The following is a 15,847-nucleotide window of genomic DNA, read 5'->3' as shown; positions in this document are numbered from 1 at the left end:
CTTCTTCCCAAGGCCAAACCTCTCCCTTTCCCAGGGCCACTGCCTGCTTCCCCACTCAGTAACCCTGATCAGAGTTGATGGGAAGGGGAGACAACGCGGATCCCATCCTAACATCAGGGGTCGGCGATCGCTGGTCAGCTAGGAACTCGGTAACACTTGTAAGATTGAATCCTCACTACATCTACAGAAGACAAGATTGGGTCTCGGAGAGGTTCATTATTTTCCCAAGGCCACATAGCCAGGAAGTAGCTGCACCAGGATTTGAAGCCAGGTCTGACGTCAAAGCCTGGTTTTCCATTTTCCCAGTCCCCTGTCTTAGCAAAGGCCCTGTAACGCTTTGTGACATTTACAAGCTTGGACTGCAGCTGGGTCTCAGCAGACCCAGCTGGGGCAGCCAACAGTTCTAGAAGCAGGGCTGAGACCCCAAGAGCAGAGGATGCCCAGACAGGGGATCCCCCAGAGAGAGCCCTACACATATACAACATACAGCAGATACATAGCCCTTTTCTGGCATAAATGCTAGCACAGCACAAACTCTGCCCTGCACTTTGCTTTATCGGTTAAAATATATGCTAGAGACGGTCCCACATCAGTACATACAAAGTCACATCGTTCTTTTTAATCACAGCGTGGAATTTCACTACATGGATGTACCATCATTTTTGTCCATTGCCTGTTATGAGCAGCCAGCTTGTCTCCAGTGTTTGCTGTAAACTGCAGCAGTTACCATCCCCCCATGCGTCCTGAGACCCAGCATATTATCTGTAGCTTAACTTTCAAAAAATAGAACTGCTGGGAAAAGGGTATGTTGCTAATTTTGCCCTCTAAAAAGGCCCTCCTGGCCGGGTGCGGTGGCTCACACCTGTAACCCCAGCACTTCGGGAGGCCTGGGACACAGAGCGAGACCTCATCTCAAAAAAAACGAAAAAGGAAAGAGAAGACAGACCCAGGTGTACAAGGGGGACATTGACTAAGTTACTCATCAGTGTGGACACAGTGAGGGGACAGGATCAGGTGAACCACACAGGATTGAGAAAGGGTGGGTGCCGGCATCCTGAGGGGTTCCGTGGCTGCAAGAGGAAAGTGAAAATCTCAGGTTAGTTTGTATCTTCTCTGCTTGTCACCCCAGACCCTCAAAAGGCCACAGATGCTAGGAAGGAAGATCAGACCCTAATTACCCTGAAGAGCGAGCCCTCAGGACAATGACCTGGGCTGCTGTGTATCTTTCCTGCAGGCTGGTCAGCTGTGGCCTCACATCTGGGTGCTGCCAGGACCTGGCCTCTATGCTCAGCACCAGCCCCATCCTGATGGAGCTAGACCTGCAGCAGAACAACCTGGGCGACACTGGTGTGCGACTGCTGTGTGAGGGGCTCAGGCATCCTGCCTGCCAACTCACACGCCTGGGGTAAGGCCCTGGAGGTCCCTTCTGGGCAGAGGGCAGGGAAGAGGGTTGTGGGGGTGTCGGACAGGGGAAGGAAAAAGGACTGATAAATGCATAGTCAACCCAAGTTTCTTACCAGCTCTACATCTTATACCATGTGACTCAGACAAGTCACCAAATTCTCTGGGACTCTGTTTCTTCATCTGTGGAATGGGAGTATCATACCCACCTCATGGATGATAATGATTTAAAATGTGTATAAAAACAAGGCGGTAGCTCACGCCTGTAATCTCAGCACTCTGGGAGGTCGATGTGGGTGGATCACTTGAGGTCAGGAGTTCGAGACCAGCCTGGCCAACATGTTGAAACCCCATCTCTACTAAAACTACAAAATTACCTGGGCATGGTGGTGTGCACCTGTAACCCCAGCTACTCAGGGGACTGAGGCAGGAGAATCACTTGAACCCGGGAGGCAAAGGTTGCAGTGAGCAGAGATTGTGCCACTTCACTCCAGCCTGGGTGACAGAGCGAGACTCCATTTCAAAACAACAAAATAGAGGCCCCACTAATCAAGGGGTACATGTTTATCAAGATTAAATGGGCCACAGTGAGCCTCTCCAAGTGACCTGTTATCAGCCCCTGCCAAGTGCATCTCTGTAACGACTCACATTGCAAGGGCGAGAGAAGAACTTTATCTGGAAAGATAGCAGAAACAGCCTGCCCCTCCAGCTTTGCTCCTCCTCCTAGGTGAGCCACCGGTCCCTTCCCTGTTATTCCTGGCCCGTGAACAGCAAGAACCCAGGCTCCCCTGGCCCCACAGCAGCCAGCCAAGAAACCCCGACCTGGATTCCACAGGGCCTGCAGCTCAGCTATGGGAGAGGCAGACTCATCCACCTGGATAATACTAGGCAGGCTGGAGAGCTGTGGCACTGCTCAGCACAGCATGCGGGTAGCAACGTGGCCCTGTCCTGGGACAGTGCACGCTCCAGACCCCAGTGTGTGGTGAGGAGCCCAGGATAGGTCCTCAGTTCTAGATGAAGCCTTCATACTCCCCCTCTTCTAACCTCATATGAGCTCCCTCATTTTCCTCCTGGACTGCAGGTGCCCTTAATATTGAAACCCACCAAAGCATCCTATGTCAGCTGGCTCTGGGTGTTTAGCAGGGATGATGTGGTTAACAATGAGACCCAGGTTGGCTGGTCACGGTGGCTCAAGCCTGTAATCCCAACACTTTGGGAGGCCGAAGAGGGCCAATCACCTGAGGCCAGAAGTTCAAGACCAGCCTGGCCAACATGGTGAAATCACGTCTCTACTAAAAATACAAAAAGTAGCCAGGCATGGTGGTGCATGCCTGTAATCCCAGCTACTCAGGAGGCTGAGGCAGGAGAATTGCTTGAATCCAGGAGGTGGAGGTTGCAATGAACTGAGATTGCGCCACTGCCCTCCAGCCTGGGCCACAGAGTGAGATTTCATCTCAAAAAGAAAAAGGAGGCCGGGCGCAGTGGCTCACGCCTGTAATCCCTGCACTTTGGGAGGCCGAGGCGGGCGGATCACGAGGTCAGTAGATCGAGACCATCCTGGCTAACACGGTGAAACCCCGTCTCTACTAAAATACAAAAAATTAGCCGGGCGCGGTGGCGGGCGCCTGTAGTCCCAGCTACTCGGGAGGCTGAGGCAGGAGAATGGCGCAAACCCGGGAGGCGGAGCTTGCAGTGAGCCGAGATGGTGCCACTGCACTCCAGCCTGGGCGACAGAGTGAAGACTCCGCCTCAAAAAAAAAAAAAAAAAAAAAAAAAGGAAAGAGAACACAGTTAGACCCAGGTGTACAAGTGGGACATTGAGTAAGTTACTCATCAGTGTGGACAGAGTGAGGGAACAGGATCAAGTGAATCACACAAGATTGAGAAAGGGTGGGTGCCGGCATCCTGAGGGGTTCCGTGGCTGCAAGAGGAAAGTGAAAATCTCCCAGGTTACTGCAAGCCAGGAAAGTTTGTATCTTCTCTGCTTGTCATCCCAGACCCTCAAAAGGCCACAGATGCTAGGAAGGAAGATCAGACCCTAATTACCCTGAAGAGCAAACCCTCAGGACAGTGACCTGGGCTGCTGTGTATCTTTCCTGCAGGCTGGTCAGCTGTGGCCTCACGTCTAGCTGCTGCCAGGACCTGGCCTCTGTGCTCAGCGCCAGCCCCTTCCTGATGGAGCTAGACCTGCAGCAGAACAACCTGGGCGACACTGGTGTGCGACTGCTGTGTGAGGGGCTCAGGCATCCTGCCTGCCAACTCACACGCCTGGGGTAAGGCCCTGGAGGTCCCTTCTGGGCAGAGGGCAGGGAAGAGGGATGTGGGGGTGTCGGACAGGGCATGGAAAAAGGAAGGACTGATAAATGCATAGTCAACCCAAGTTTCTTACCAGCTCTACAGCTTACACCGTGTAACTCAGACAAGTCACCAAATTCTCTGGGACTCTGTTTCTTCATCTGTGGAATGGGAGTATCATACCCACCTCATGGATTGTAATGGAATAAAATGTGCATAAAAACAAGGACAGGCAGGGCGTGGTGGCTCACGCCTGTAATCCCAGCACTTTGGGAGGCCAAGGCGGGTGGATCACTTGAGGTCAGGAGTTTGAGACCAGCCTGGCCAACATGGTGAAACCCCATCTCTACTAAAAATATAAAAATTAACCGGGCATGGTGGTGTGCACCTGTGACCCCTAGCTACTCCGGGGACTGAGGCAGGAGAATCACTTGAACCCGGGAGGCAGAGGTTGCAGTGAGCTTAGATCACAGCACTGCACTCTAGTCTGGGCAACAGAGTGAGACTCAGTCTCAAAATTTAATTAATTAATTAATCAATCAAATAAAAACAAGGACAGTGCTGGGAAGAGAGTCAGGCATGATCAAATGATAACTGTTACTGAGGTTGCATGCTGTAAGGGACTCCCAGGTTCCCCTCACTCCAGGGCAGCGCTTCATTCATTCATTTACTCATTCATTCATTCACTGAGTGCCTCCTATGTGTAAGCACCAGGCCAGGCCCTGGGGTACAAGAGTGAGCAAACAGACATGGGCCCTGCCCTCCTGAAGCTTCCACTCTAGTGGGGAGGAGATGGACACTGGTCACCTGTAAATGCAGAAGTCTGTATTTATGAGCTCTGTGGAGTGCTAAGAAAGGAAAGTACAGGGTATTATGAGAATGTAATATTGAGGGAGGATGGGATTTGATCAAAATCCCATTCTCAGGGAAGGCCAGGGAGGACTTCCCTGAGAAAGCGACGTCAGGCTGAGGTCTGAAGGAGGAATAGGTAGCCAGGCCAAGTTTGGGAGAGTAGTCCAGGCCAAGGGATGATGTGGGGAAAGGCCCGGAACAAAGAGGCACTTGAACCCTGGAGAGCTGAAGGACCCTGAGCAGCCGGATTGGAGTGAGCCCCCAGCCCTCATTTCCCATCCCGTAGGCCCCAGAGATTCTCACCCTTCCCCGAGGAGCCACCCCCACGCTATCTCTGGGCCACTTCCACTCCCCTCCACCTCCTGGGAGCAAGCCCACAGGTGGCTTCTGTCTTGACACTTACCTATGGCTCCTGCCAGGGGCCCTGCCATGTGCTCAGGGAGCAGACGGGGGCTCCAAACCCCCACATCCAGAGCCTTCTCAGAGGGGGTCCGGGAAGCCTGGGCCCCGGGCCTTCCTCAGCCAGGCCTCCCAAACCTAAAGAAGTGGTCAAGGCAAAATAACGGAAATAAATAGTCTACATTTGGGTTCTCCTGTAGCTGACATTGGCCATTTATAACCATGGGAACTCCATCCGAGGGGGCAGCACCTTTGCACCCCAGTCTGCTGCTCCCCACTGAGATTTTTGGCTATCACTACCTCCCTTATGCCGAAGAGCCTCTCTCCAGAGCTTGGCCGTGGCAGGCAGATGTGGCTTCAGGCCGCAGCTCAACACTTACCCATCAAACCTGGGCTGCTTCCGAGGGGGTTTACCCTCTGGAGTCCTGAGTAGGTGTCCACCTCCTTCCCTCCTGGAGCCAGGAGTCAGTTGAGAAGAACCTTCTACTTCAAGGGCCGCGCTCCTCCCCAGGGGCAGAACGGCTGTAACAGCAGTAGGGGAACGCGTGCGGAGCCCTTCGCAGGAGGCAGGGTCTTTTCACCTCCTCCTCGTCTGGGCCTCAGAACAGGCAGGGCAGGATTGATTCCTCCTACGTGACAGATGGAGGACAGAGACCCAGAGAAGACAATCAGCATCCCACATCTGGCGGAAACCCCAGGTCACAAGGCCTGGGAGGACGGCGGAACCAGGACTCTCTCTTCCCAGCAAAACCTCCGACCACTGGGAAGAGAGTCCCAGGACCCAGGCCTGGGATTTTGAGGCCATGGGGAAATCCCTGGCAGCCGGCTACAAAGAAAGCTTCTGCCAGTGACAGCCACCTCACCCAAGGCCGCGTCTCCTTCCTGAGGAGGCCCACATGTGATGACGGGCCAGTGTTGCAGTAGAAAGGCCCAGCCCCTCAACCCAACTCCTTTAAACAGCTCTAAAGGATCATCTCCCAGAGTCAGCTGAGGCCTCCATGGAGACTGCCTCACAGCCCACGTCTCCCCGATTCCCTCCCTGCCCTTGCCCTGGCATTGACCCAGGAACACACCCTAGTGAATCTTCTCACGGTACCCTCCTCCTCAGAGCCCGGCTCCCAGGGAACGCACCCTGTGGCCGCTCCTCCAGAAGGTGGCAGGTCCTGGGATTCTGGGCCCTGGGGACCTGGGGACAACATGGGAGATCCCAGGAGGACCCGTCTCCCTTTGTGCTTTCAGGCTGGACCAGACGACTCTGAGCGATGAGATGAGGCAGGAGCTGAGGGCCCTGGAGCAGAAGAAGCCTGAGCTGCTCATCTTCAGCAGATGGTAAGGGGTGGCCCCAGAACTCCCTCTGGCTGATCCAGGCCCAGGGCTGAGCAGGAGACAGGGAAAGAGCCTTGGGGTGAGAGACCAACACAGCCAGGGAGAAACCGAGAAACTGCAGCAGCCAGAGTGAGGTGCGCTTGTCAGTGCAAATAGAATCACATCCCCCCCCTTGCTTAAACTCTTACGTTAGACAAACAAGGAGAGGAAAACATGAAAAAGTAAGTGGACTAAAAAATTAGCCAGGCGTGGTGGTGGGTACCTGTGGTCCCAGCTTCTCAGGAGGCTGAGGTATGAGAATCGCTTGAACCCGGGAGGTGGAGGCTGCAGTGAGCCGAGATCACGCCACTGCACTCCAGTCTGGGCGACAGAGCAAGACTGCATCTCAAAAAAAAAAAAAAAAAAAAAAAAAAAAGCCGGGCATGGTGGCTCACACCTGTAATCCCAGCACTTTGGGAGGCTAAGGCAGGCAGATCACGAGGTCAGGAAATCAAGACCAGCCTGACCAACATGGTGAAACCCTGTGTCTACTAAAAATACAAAAATTAGCTGGGCGTGGTGGTGGGTGCCTGTAATCCCAGCTACTCAGGAGGCTGAGGCAGGAGAATCACTTGAACTCGGGAGGCAGAGGTTGCAGTGAGCCGAGATCACACCACTGCAGTCCAGCCTTGGCAACAGAGCGAGACCACATCTCAAAAAGGAAAAAAAAAGAACAAGAAAAAGTCAGTGGGTGGGTGAGCCAGCAAATCCCCTGGACCCAGCACAGCATGATACCAAATGGCCTCTAGTCCGGCAATCCTTCCGTGAAAAACAGAGGTTTGGAACAATGAAAGCAATGACCACAAGAGGGAGACAAAGACAGAGAGCCCGTGCCCTGGGAAAAAGACCACCCTCGCCATCACTGTCACCCACCGCCCTCACCACCACCACCACCACCACACACACCCCTGACTTGAGGGGCAAGCCCCAGGGCCAGGAAAGTCCACCTTCCCTTCCCCGAGGAATCCGCTGCAGCTCCCGCATTCTCCCAGGTGGGCGCCTTTCCACCTGACCATGAAGGACATCCGTCCCCAGGTTCCTGGCTGCAGTGGCTCCCCTGAAATGGAAGGAAAAGAGCTCCTAGGTTTAAGAGGAGTCATTCATTCATAGAACAAATATTCCCTGCAGACTCACTATGTGTCAGGCACTATTTTGGGATCTGAGGACACAGCAGTGAACAAGAAAGACACGGCCCAACCTCCAGGAGCTTAGTCCAGCAGGGAGACAGGCACGGGTTATCCCACAAGTGTCTGCGCAAATGCACCTGGGGTCGGTGCGTGTACCAGTGGGCCTATTTGACCTGGTCAAGAGGAGCTGGGCTGAGCTCTGAAAGACAGGACAGGTTGGCTGGGCCTAGGAAGGGGTGGAGTCCAGGCAGAAGTAGAGGCTCTGAGAGAGAAGAGTTTAGCCCCCTGGAGGAATGGGAGGCCAGACGTCAGGAGCAGCTACTCAAAGTGTGGTCCGTGGACCAGCAGCGTCGGCATCACCCTCACCGGGAGCTCGATAGAACTGCAAATTCTCAGGCCCCACTCCAGACCCACTGAACCAGAATCTCCGGGGTGGGGCCCAGGAATCTGTGTGGTATTTGAGACAGAGTCTCACTCTCATCCAGGCTGGAGTGCAATGGCATGATCTCGGCTCACTGCAACCTCTGCCTCCCAGGTTCAAGCCATTCTTCTGCCTCAGCCTCCAGAGTAGCTGGGACTACAGGCGCCCGCCACCACATCCAGCTAATTTTTGTATTTTTAGTAGAGACGGGGTTTCACCATGTTGGCCAGGCTGGTCTCAAGTTCCTGACCCTGTGATCTGCCCGCCTCAGCCTCCCAAAGTGCTGGGATTACAGGCGTGAGCCACCGCGTCCGGCCGAATCTGTGTCTTAACAAGCCCTCCAGATGATTGTTAAGCACACAGAGTTTGAGAACCAATGGACTAGAGGTCAGTGAGCAAGGAAAAAGCGGCCCAGGTGACATCAGAGGGTGACAGAGGCCCCAGCAAGCCCTTTTGGACCATGTTAAAAACTTTCCATTTTCCCCCTGAAGCAATGAAGAGACATTACAGGGCTGCAGCAGCCAAGTGATGGGGCAGCTTCCTATTTTAAGATTGGCTGCTCTGTAGACAATGGGCGGCAGAGGGACCCGAGCAGAAGCAGGGAGACCTTTCAGAGTAATCTGCCCACCTCAGCCTCCCAAAGTGCTGGGATTACAGGCGTGAGCCACCACGTTTCAGCCACTACTGTTTCCGAGGATGCTGCAGTGGTGCGGGCCACGGAGGCCAGGGCCTGGGACTCGGGTGGAGGTTGTGGAGGTGGAGAGAAGAGAATAGAAAGAAGAGCTATTTGGGAGGTGTTGTCAAAGTGATCAGCTCTTAGGGTGGGCGTGGAGGGAGTTGGGATGACACCCCACTTCTAGCCTGGGTGCATGAGTGGATGGAGGCTGCTCAGAGACAGGGACCACAGAGGAACCACAGGATTTAGTTCAAATTCGGATGGAGTTTTTGTGTTTGTTTTGTTTTGCCTGAGACAGGGTCTGGATCTGTCACCCAGACTGGAATGCAGTGGCACAATCTCAGCTCACTGCAACCTCTGTCTCCTGGGCTCAAGTGATCTTCCCACTTCAGCCTTCCAAGGAGCTGGGATACAGGTGCATGCCACCATGCCCAGCTAATTTTTGTATTTTTGGCAGAGATGAGGTAGGGAGGTCTCACTGTGTTACCCAGGCTGGTCTCGAGCTCCTAAGCTCAAGCTATCCACCCATCCCGGCCTCCCCAAGTGCTGGGATTACAGACGTGAGCCACTGCACCTGGCCCAAGGAGGAGTTGAATTTTTAGTGGGAATGTCATGTAGGCAGCCCTCGCTTCCTCCAGGATCTCAGGCAGAATGAACAATTCTTTGTCCAGGAAACCAACTGGGATGATCCCTGATGAGGGCCTGGGTACAGGAGAGACGAGTAATAGCACGTCCTCACTCAAGCGGCAGAGACTCGAATCAGGTAGTTTGAAGGGGCGAGGCTGGGAGCATCATGACAGGGGTTGGGGGAGGCCAGCTGTGGGAGGTCATTCCCTCCATCCCTCTGCCCCTGATGTGGGACCGGGCAGGTTCCCTACCTAAGAGGGTGCTACCCCCATGAGAGAGCGCCCACTCCTAGGAACTGGCTGGATTTCTGTTTCCCCCTCTCCTGCACCCACCGATGGGTGCTGCCCCTCTCCAGTACGTCTACGGCATGTATCAAACCCTGAACCGGGGTCCAGCCTCCCATCCTTGACTGCCAAGGCCTGGGAATCACATCTCCATCTTGGCCCTGCCATCTTAAAATCAAACAAACAGGGTCTCACTCCATTGCTCAGGCTGGAGTGCAGTGGCATGTTCACGGCTCACTGCAGCCTCAACCTCCCGAGCTCAAACAACACTCCCACCTCAGCCTCCTGAGTAGAACTGGGACTGCAGACGCTCACCACCGTGCCTGGCTGATATTTTTCTTTTTTCTATAGAAACCGAGTCTTCCCATGTTGCTCAGGCTGATCCGAAACCCCTGGACTGGAGCAATCCTCCTGCCACGGCCTCCCAAAGTGCTGGGATTACAGGCAAGAGCCACGGTGCCTGGCCCCTTTCATCTTTTGAACCATGTTCCTCTCTCAACCTGCCCACCTGGGCATGCTGGGAAGAGTGGCACTTCTGTTCCAGTGGGGAAGGGGAGATGGGTGGAGGCTGGGCTGGAGGCATTGGAGTGGGGCTCCCCAGACAGCAGGCAGGCAGGCAGGCAGCCAGGGAGCAGGAGCAGAAGCTGTAGACACACTCCCTGCCATGGTCCAGGCAGGCCGGCCTTGGGAAGAGGCCCTTACAGTATAACCATAGGGGCTGGGGGAGGCCAGGCGGGAGAATCTGGAGCTGACCGCTGCCTTGCTGTTTCAGAGGGAAGCTCCCCAGAGGTAGAACAGGTGGAACCCTTGTGCCTGCCTTCACCTGCCTCTCTAGGGGACCAGGATACGCCTTTGGGGACTGACGATGACTTCTGGGGCCCCACGGGGCCTGTGGCTACTGAGGTAGTTGACAAAGAAAGGAGCCTGTACCGGTGAGTGAGGGGCTCTGCTGGTCCCAGGCTGGCCTCCCCCACCCCACTGCCCATCCTGGGTCCCCACAGACAGTCAGTTCCCCCCAACCCACACTCGCCTCGGGGTCCCCTCCTCTTGCCCAGACAAGAGGCAAGGACAGGGCTGAAACACCGGGTGTGTGCTTTTCATGATGGAAAAAGTTGTTTTCTTATGAAACTTAAAATTGTCTAACATACACAAAAATAGAGAGTACAAGGAGCTTCCATGTACCCATCACCCAGCTTCAGCCACTGTTTTGCCAAATTCATTTCAGCTGTTCACTTTCCCCCTCTTTGTTATTGTTACAATATTTTAAATCCAAGATGTCAGGTGATTTTACCCTTAAATATTTCATTACACATCTCAAAAAATAAAAATAAAAACCCTTTCTTCCTTAACATAACTACCATGCCAATATCACTTCTCACAAAGCTGACAATAAATCTTCGATTTCATGTAATCCCCAATCCATATTCGAATTGCTCAATTGTCTAAAACGTGTTCTTAAAGTTGGTGTTTTGGTTTGGTTTGGTCTGGTTTTGTTTGGTTTTGAGACGGAGTCTCACTCTGTCGCCCAATCTGGAGTGCAGTGGCACAATCTTGGCTTACTACAACCTCCACCTCCCAGGTTCAAGCGATTCTCCAGCCTCAGCCTCTCTAGTAGCTGGGACTACAGTCACACGCCACCACGTGTGAAAAACAAAAAATTTTTGTATTTTTAGTAGAGACGGGGTTTCACCATATTGGACAGGCTGGTCTCGAACTCCTGACCTCAGACAATCCACCCTCCTCAGCCTCCCAAAGTGCTGGGATTACAGGTGTGAGCCACTGCACCTGGCCAGTTGGTGTGTTCTTACCAGGATCCAAACAAGGTCCACTCATTGTATTTTGTTTGTTATGTTTCTTAAATCTCACTAACTCTCTTAATCTGTATGCTCCTGTTTTATTAACAGCTGCTAATGAGCTAAGGACTGTACTAGTAGCTGGGAACCCTAAGATGAATATGGCAGCCCTGCCCTCCCAGGGCTTACAGTCGCACTAGTAGTAATTGTCTATAGTCATTATCTCTTATATAACATGTTACCACTTACCAAACACTGCCACAAACATCATCTCAACCAGAAGACAGCATCACTCCCAACTCACACCTACAGAAGCTGGGGCATCCCGGGACCCACTATTAACCCACATGAGGAGCCTTGGGAAAATCACTTCTGATCTCTATAAACGTGTTGTTTCCAATTCTGAGGGTTTAGCATTAATGTTAGCACATATGGCCAGGCACAGTGGCTCATGCCTATAATCCCAGCACTTTAAGAGACCGAGGCAGGAGGATCACTTGAGTCCAGGAGTTCAAGGCCAGCCTGGACAACATGGCAAAACCTTGTGTCTACAAAAATGACCAAAAAAATTAGCTGGGCATGGTGACTTGTGCCTGCAGTCCTAGCTACTCAGGGAGCTGAGGTGGGAGAGTCGCCTAAGCCAGGGATTTCCAGGCTGCAGTGAGCCAAGATCAGGCCACTGTGCTCCAGCCTGGGCAACAGAGTGAGACCATATTTCCAAAGAGAGAGACATATAGATAGATAGATAGAGATAGACAGATAGATGGAGATAGATAGATAGAGATATAAATTAGATAGATAGATAGATGTAGAGATTGATAGATATAGAGATAGAGATAGATAGAGAGAGAGATAGAGGTAGATATAGAGAGATAGAGATAGATAGGTAGAGATAGATAGATGATAGAGATGATAGAGATAGATATAGACAGATAGAAATAGATAGATAGATAATAGATATAGATAGAAATCTTAGCACATATATTGTTTTTAATTATTGGTAAATAGGCCCTTTACATATGCAAACACTTGGTATTTCATCATCACCATCATTGCCATCATCAACATAGTAGAAATAGTTCACTGCTCCCAGGCGTGTACTAAGCTGTGAGCATGCATTGAGTCACTTTTTCTCACAACTAGGAGATGGGAGCTACAATTACTCTTACTGACAGATGAGGAAACCAAAAACAGGAAGGTTAAATGACTTGCTCAGGGATCCACAGTCAAGAGCAGAAGAGCCAGGACTAAAATGCAAGTCCATCTGATTCTGAAGTCTGGGCTTGAAGCCCCTGTACGGTATCCGCAAGCCCCTGCATGGGGTCTGGCATCCAGCAGGTGCTCAGTGAGTTCGTGCAGTAAGTGTCTGCTTCTCCCTCTTCTTCCCAGAGTTCACTTCCCTGTAGCTGGCTCCTACCGCTGGCCCAACACGGGTCTCTGCTTTGTGGTGAGAGAAGCGGTGACCACTGAGATTGAATTCTGTGTGTGGGACCAGTTCCTGGGTGAGATCAACCCACAGCACAGCTGGATGGTGGCAGGGCCTCTGTTGGACATCAAGGCTGAGCCCGGAGCCGTGGAAGCTGTGCACCTCCCTCACTTTGTGGCTCTCCAAGGTAAACAAGAGGGAAGGATAGGGAGGAAGGCGGTGGTAATTATGGGCCTGAAAGGAGTATAGAATGATGATCTCCTGGGAGACAGTGTTGTGGCTTCCTTTGAGGGGCCGAGGGGGGGTTATGGAGATGGGGAGCAAGATTTTCCTGCATTCCACTTTTGTCTGGACATATATTTTTGAAACACATCTGTGTGACTGTACAGGCCAAACGCCCATGAAGCTGGCCTTGTCCTTCGGGTCCTTCGTTCCCCCACCCACCCATCTCCTTCAGCACACACAGACCTCTGCTCTCCACACAACCCTCCCTCCAAGAGGAAGTGAGTTCCCTCAGTTTTGTCACCCTTGCTCCTCTCTGTGCTGCCCGTGGGAACACGAACACTTCACACAGCCACCTGAGTGGGGTCTCTCCCCATTCTCACCCCTCCCCCTGCCCACCCACTCAGGAGTTCAACCAGATGACATGGCTGGAAACCCCAGTGATATCCCTCAGGCCTCAAAACTGTTGGCTTCCTGGAACCAACACTTACTGAATTGTATAAGGATACAGAGTCCTTATACAACACTCAAATTCAGCAAAATAGATATTCAGACACCTTAGTGGCCGGGTGCAGTGGCTCACACCTGTAATCCCGACACTTTGGGATGCAGAAGCAGGAGGATGACTTGAGCCCAGGAGTCTGAGACCAGCCTGGGCAACATAGTGAGACCCCATCTCTAAAAAAAAAAAGCAAAAAAAATTAAAGAATTAGCTAGGCATGGTGGTGTACACCTGTAGTTCCAGCTACTCAGGAGGCTGGGGTGGGAGGAGCACTTCAGCCTGGAAGGTTAAGGCTACAGTGAGTCATGATCATGCACTGCACTCCAGCCTGGGTGACAGAGCAAGACTCTGTCTAAAAAAAAAAAAGAGACTGCATCTCAAAAAAAAAAAAAAAAAAAAGCCAGGCATGGTGGCTCATACCTGTAATCCCAGCACTTCGGGAGGCCAAGGCGGGCAGATCACAAGGTCAGGAGATTGAGACCATCCTATCTAACACGGTGAAACCCCGTCTCTACTAAAAATACAAAAAACTAGCCGGGCGAGGTGGCGGGCGCCTGTAGTCCCAGCTACTCGGGAGGCTGAGGCAGGAGAATGGCATGAACCCGGGAGGCGGAGCTTGCAGTGAGCTGATATCGCACCACTGCACTCCAGCCTGGGCGACAGAGCTAGACTCCGTCTCAAAAAAAAAAAAAAAAAAACAATTTAGTAGCATTTTCTTCCCAGACCCCAAGTTACCAAGAGGATTGGGCCAAGTTGTTTGAGGAAGAAACAGAAAGAAGCACCACAGCCAGGTGGATAGATTGGTCAAGCTGCGTTTTATCTGTAATACGAGCAAGTGGCCCTTATTATCCTAGGGCCTTGTAGACACAAACCCAGTCAATCTGCACAGTGACACCGAGAGGGGGATGCTGTTATCAGCCCTACTTTACAGATGATGCACAGAGAGGGCAAGTAATCTTCTCAGAGTCCCACAGTCAGTAAGAGCCCTTGCTGGGAGTCAAAGCCAGGCAGTCCGTATCATTTAGCTGCTCTGCTAGACAACCCTCTAGTGTCCCACTTTCATGTGATGTGGGTCCCACTGTCCCTGCTTGAGCGGGAGAGCCACTGTGCCCCTCACCTGAGCCTGGACGGTGCTGACCACACACTTAGCAGGGAGGGCACGGCTAGACATCAGGTCACAGGCCCAAGGGCAGCATCTAAAGGAGGGAGAGTCCCCAGGCTCCTGGACAGCAGGAGCAGCAATGTCCCAAGGCAAACAATGGGCATGCGGCTGGGAAAGGAGGAAGGAGCTGACGGGCTGCCGTTGGCGGAGCACTTGTGATGCTTTGGTCCATTGTTCTCTTTGCTGCCTGTATTCCCCACTGGGCCACAAGCTCTGGAATTGCTGTCCCCATGTCTTTCCTGTTCACAGCCGCATCCACAGGGCCTGGCACATTGTCCGTACTCAATAAGCTTTTGTGTAATGAGCAGATGCAAAGCCCTGGACCCCTGACCCACAGAAAAAAGCCTCCCTCACGATAGCATTTTCTAAATTTTTCTAGTGCAACCAGCCAAAGGCAGCTCCAGGTAGGTCTTTCTGCCAGCGACACTTGCCCCAGTCAACACTCAACCTTCATCTCCTTCAGACCACAGTCTCCCCCATTGCTTCCCTTCTCTCTCTGATCTATCAGCACAAGTATGCTGTCAGGTTTGGATGAGGTGACTACCACCATCTATGGAAAGGGCAATATGTACAAAAGGGGGGTGACCAGCTCATCTTAACACTGACAGTCCTGCGCCCCCAGGAGCCCTCTCAGTCCTGGGCAAGCATGGACAGTTGGTCACCCTAGCAAGAAGGTAAGTTGGAGACATCCAGCACCTTCTGGAATTCAGTGAAAATTCAAGTGGCACCGAGCATCTGTTAGTGCCACAGACTGTGGTCAGAGTCCATGGCCGGTTGTGTGACCCTGGAAAAAGCACTTTCCTCCCAGGATTTCAGTTCCCTCAGCTGACACGTGAGGACGTCCCAAGGTTTGGAGGTCAGGGTGAGACCATCCATTTAGTGCCAGTGATGGCAATGCAAACCAGCATCACCTCTTGGAGAAGCAACTGCGGGGTGAAGGAGGTCCTGCCGTCTCACACGCTTTCCTCATCCCTTGGTACTGATTGATTTCAAGGCAATAACACAAGGGAAATAGCAGCTTCCTGCAGAATATGTGTATTGCAGTGCTATTTATCATAGTGAAAAGTTGGAAGCAAACTCAACACTGAAATGAGAAACAGAGGCTGAATCACAGGGTGGTGCATCCACTAGCAGGGATCATAGGCTGTGGTAATTAAAAGGTCCAACGTCCTTGCAACAAGTTAAACTGCCACGGGAAACAAGAGACAAAGCATCATAGACTATGATAAAAATAGGAAAAGGTGTTGCTGCAGAGAAAGACTGGGATGCAGGTGTCCCATGCTAAGAATAGTTAT

The 15,847-nt window shown here is 52.4% G+C and overlaps 1 protein-coding gene and 1 long non-coding RNA gene across 14 annotated transcripts in view; one reads left to right on the top strand and one right to left on the bottom strand.

Moving 5' to 3' along the window:
• Window positions 1-15,847, top strand: part of NLRP1 (NLR family pyrin domain containing 1) — a 72,290-nt gene that overhangs the window by 29,334 nt on the left and 27,109 nt on the right. For 6 of the 13 annotated variants that reach the window (XR_013405835.1, XR_013405834.1, XR_013405838.1 and 3 more), the window contains 7 exons: window positions 1,235-1,405; window positions 3,504-3,674; window positions 6,187-6,276; window positions 9,208-9,299; window positions 9,799-9,903; window positions 10,220-10,379; window positions 12,630-12,853. Coding sequence is in view for 7 of the 13 variants with exons in the window: in XM_077969628.1 (XP_077825754.1) it covers window positions 1,235-1,405; window positions 3,504-3,674; window positions 6,187-6,276; window positions 9,208-9,299; window positions 9,799-9,903; window positions 10,220-10,379; window positions 12,630-12,853 (1,013 nt within the window). In the remaining 6 variants the exon portion in view is untranslated. 13 annotated transcript variants of the gene reach the window in all.
• On the bottom strand, window positions 856-3,002 carry LOC144335293 (uncharacterized). Its single transcript, XR_013406024.1, has 2 exons — window positions 2,909-3,002; window positions 856-2,157 (listed from the first exon to the last, which is right to left on the bottom strand). It is a non-coding gene; the product is annotated as an uncharacterized LOC144335293 (long non-coding RNA).

Source organism: Macaca mulatta, chromosome 16 (assembly GCF_049350105.2).
Source record: "Macaca mulatta isolate MMU2019108-1 chromosome 16, T2T-MMU8v2.0, whole genome shotgun sequence".
Classification (NCBI taxonomy): domain Eukaryota; kingdom Metazoa; phylum Chordata; class Mammalia; order Primates; family Cercopithecidae; genus Macaca; species Macaca mulatta.
This window is presented reverse-complemented; position numbering and strand designations above follow the sequence as displayed.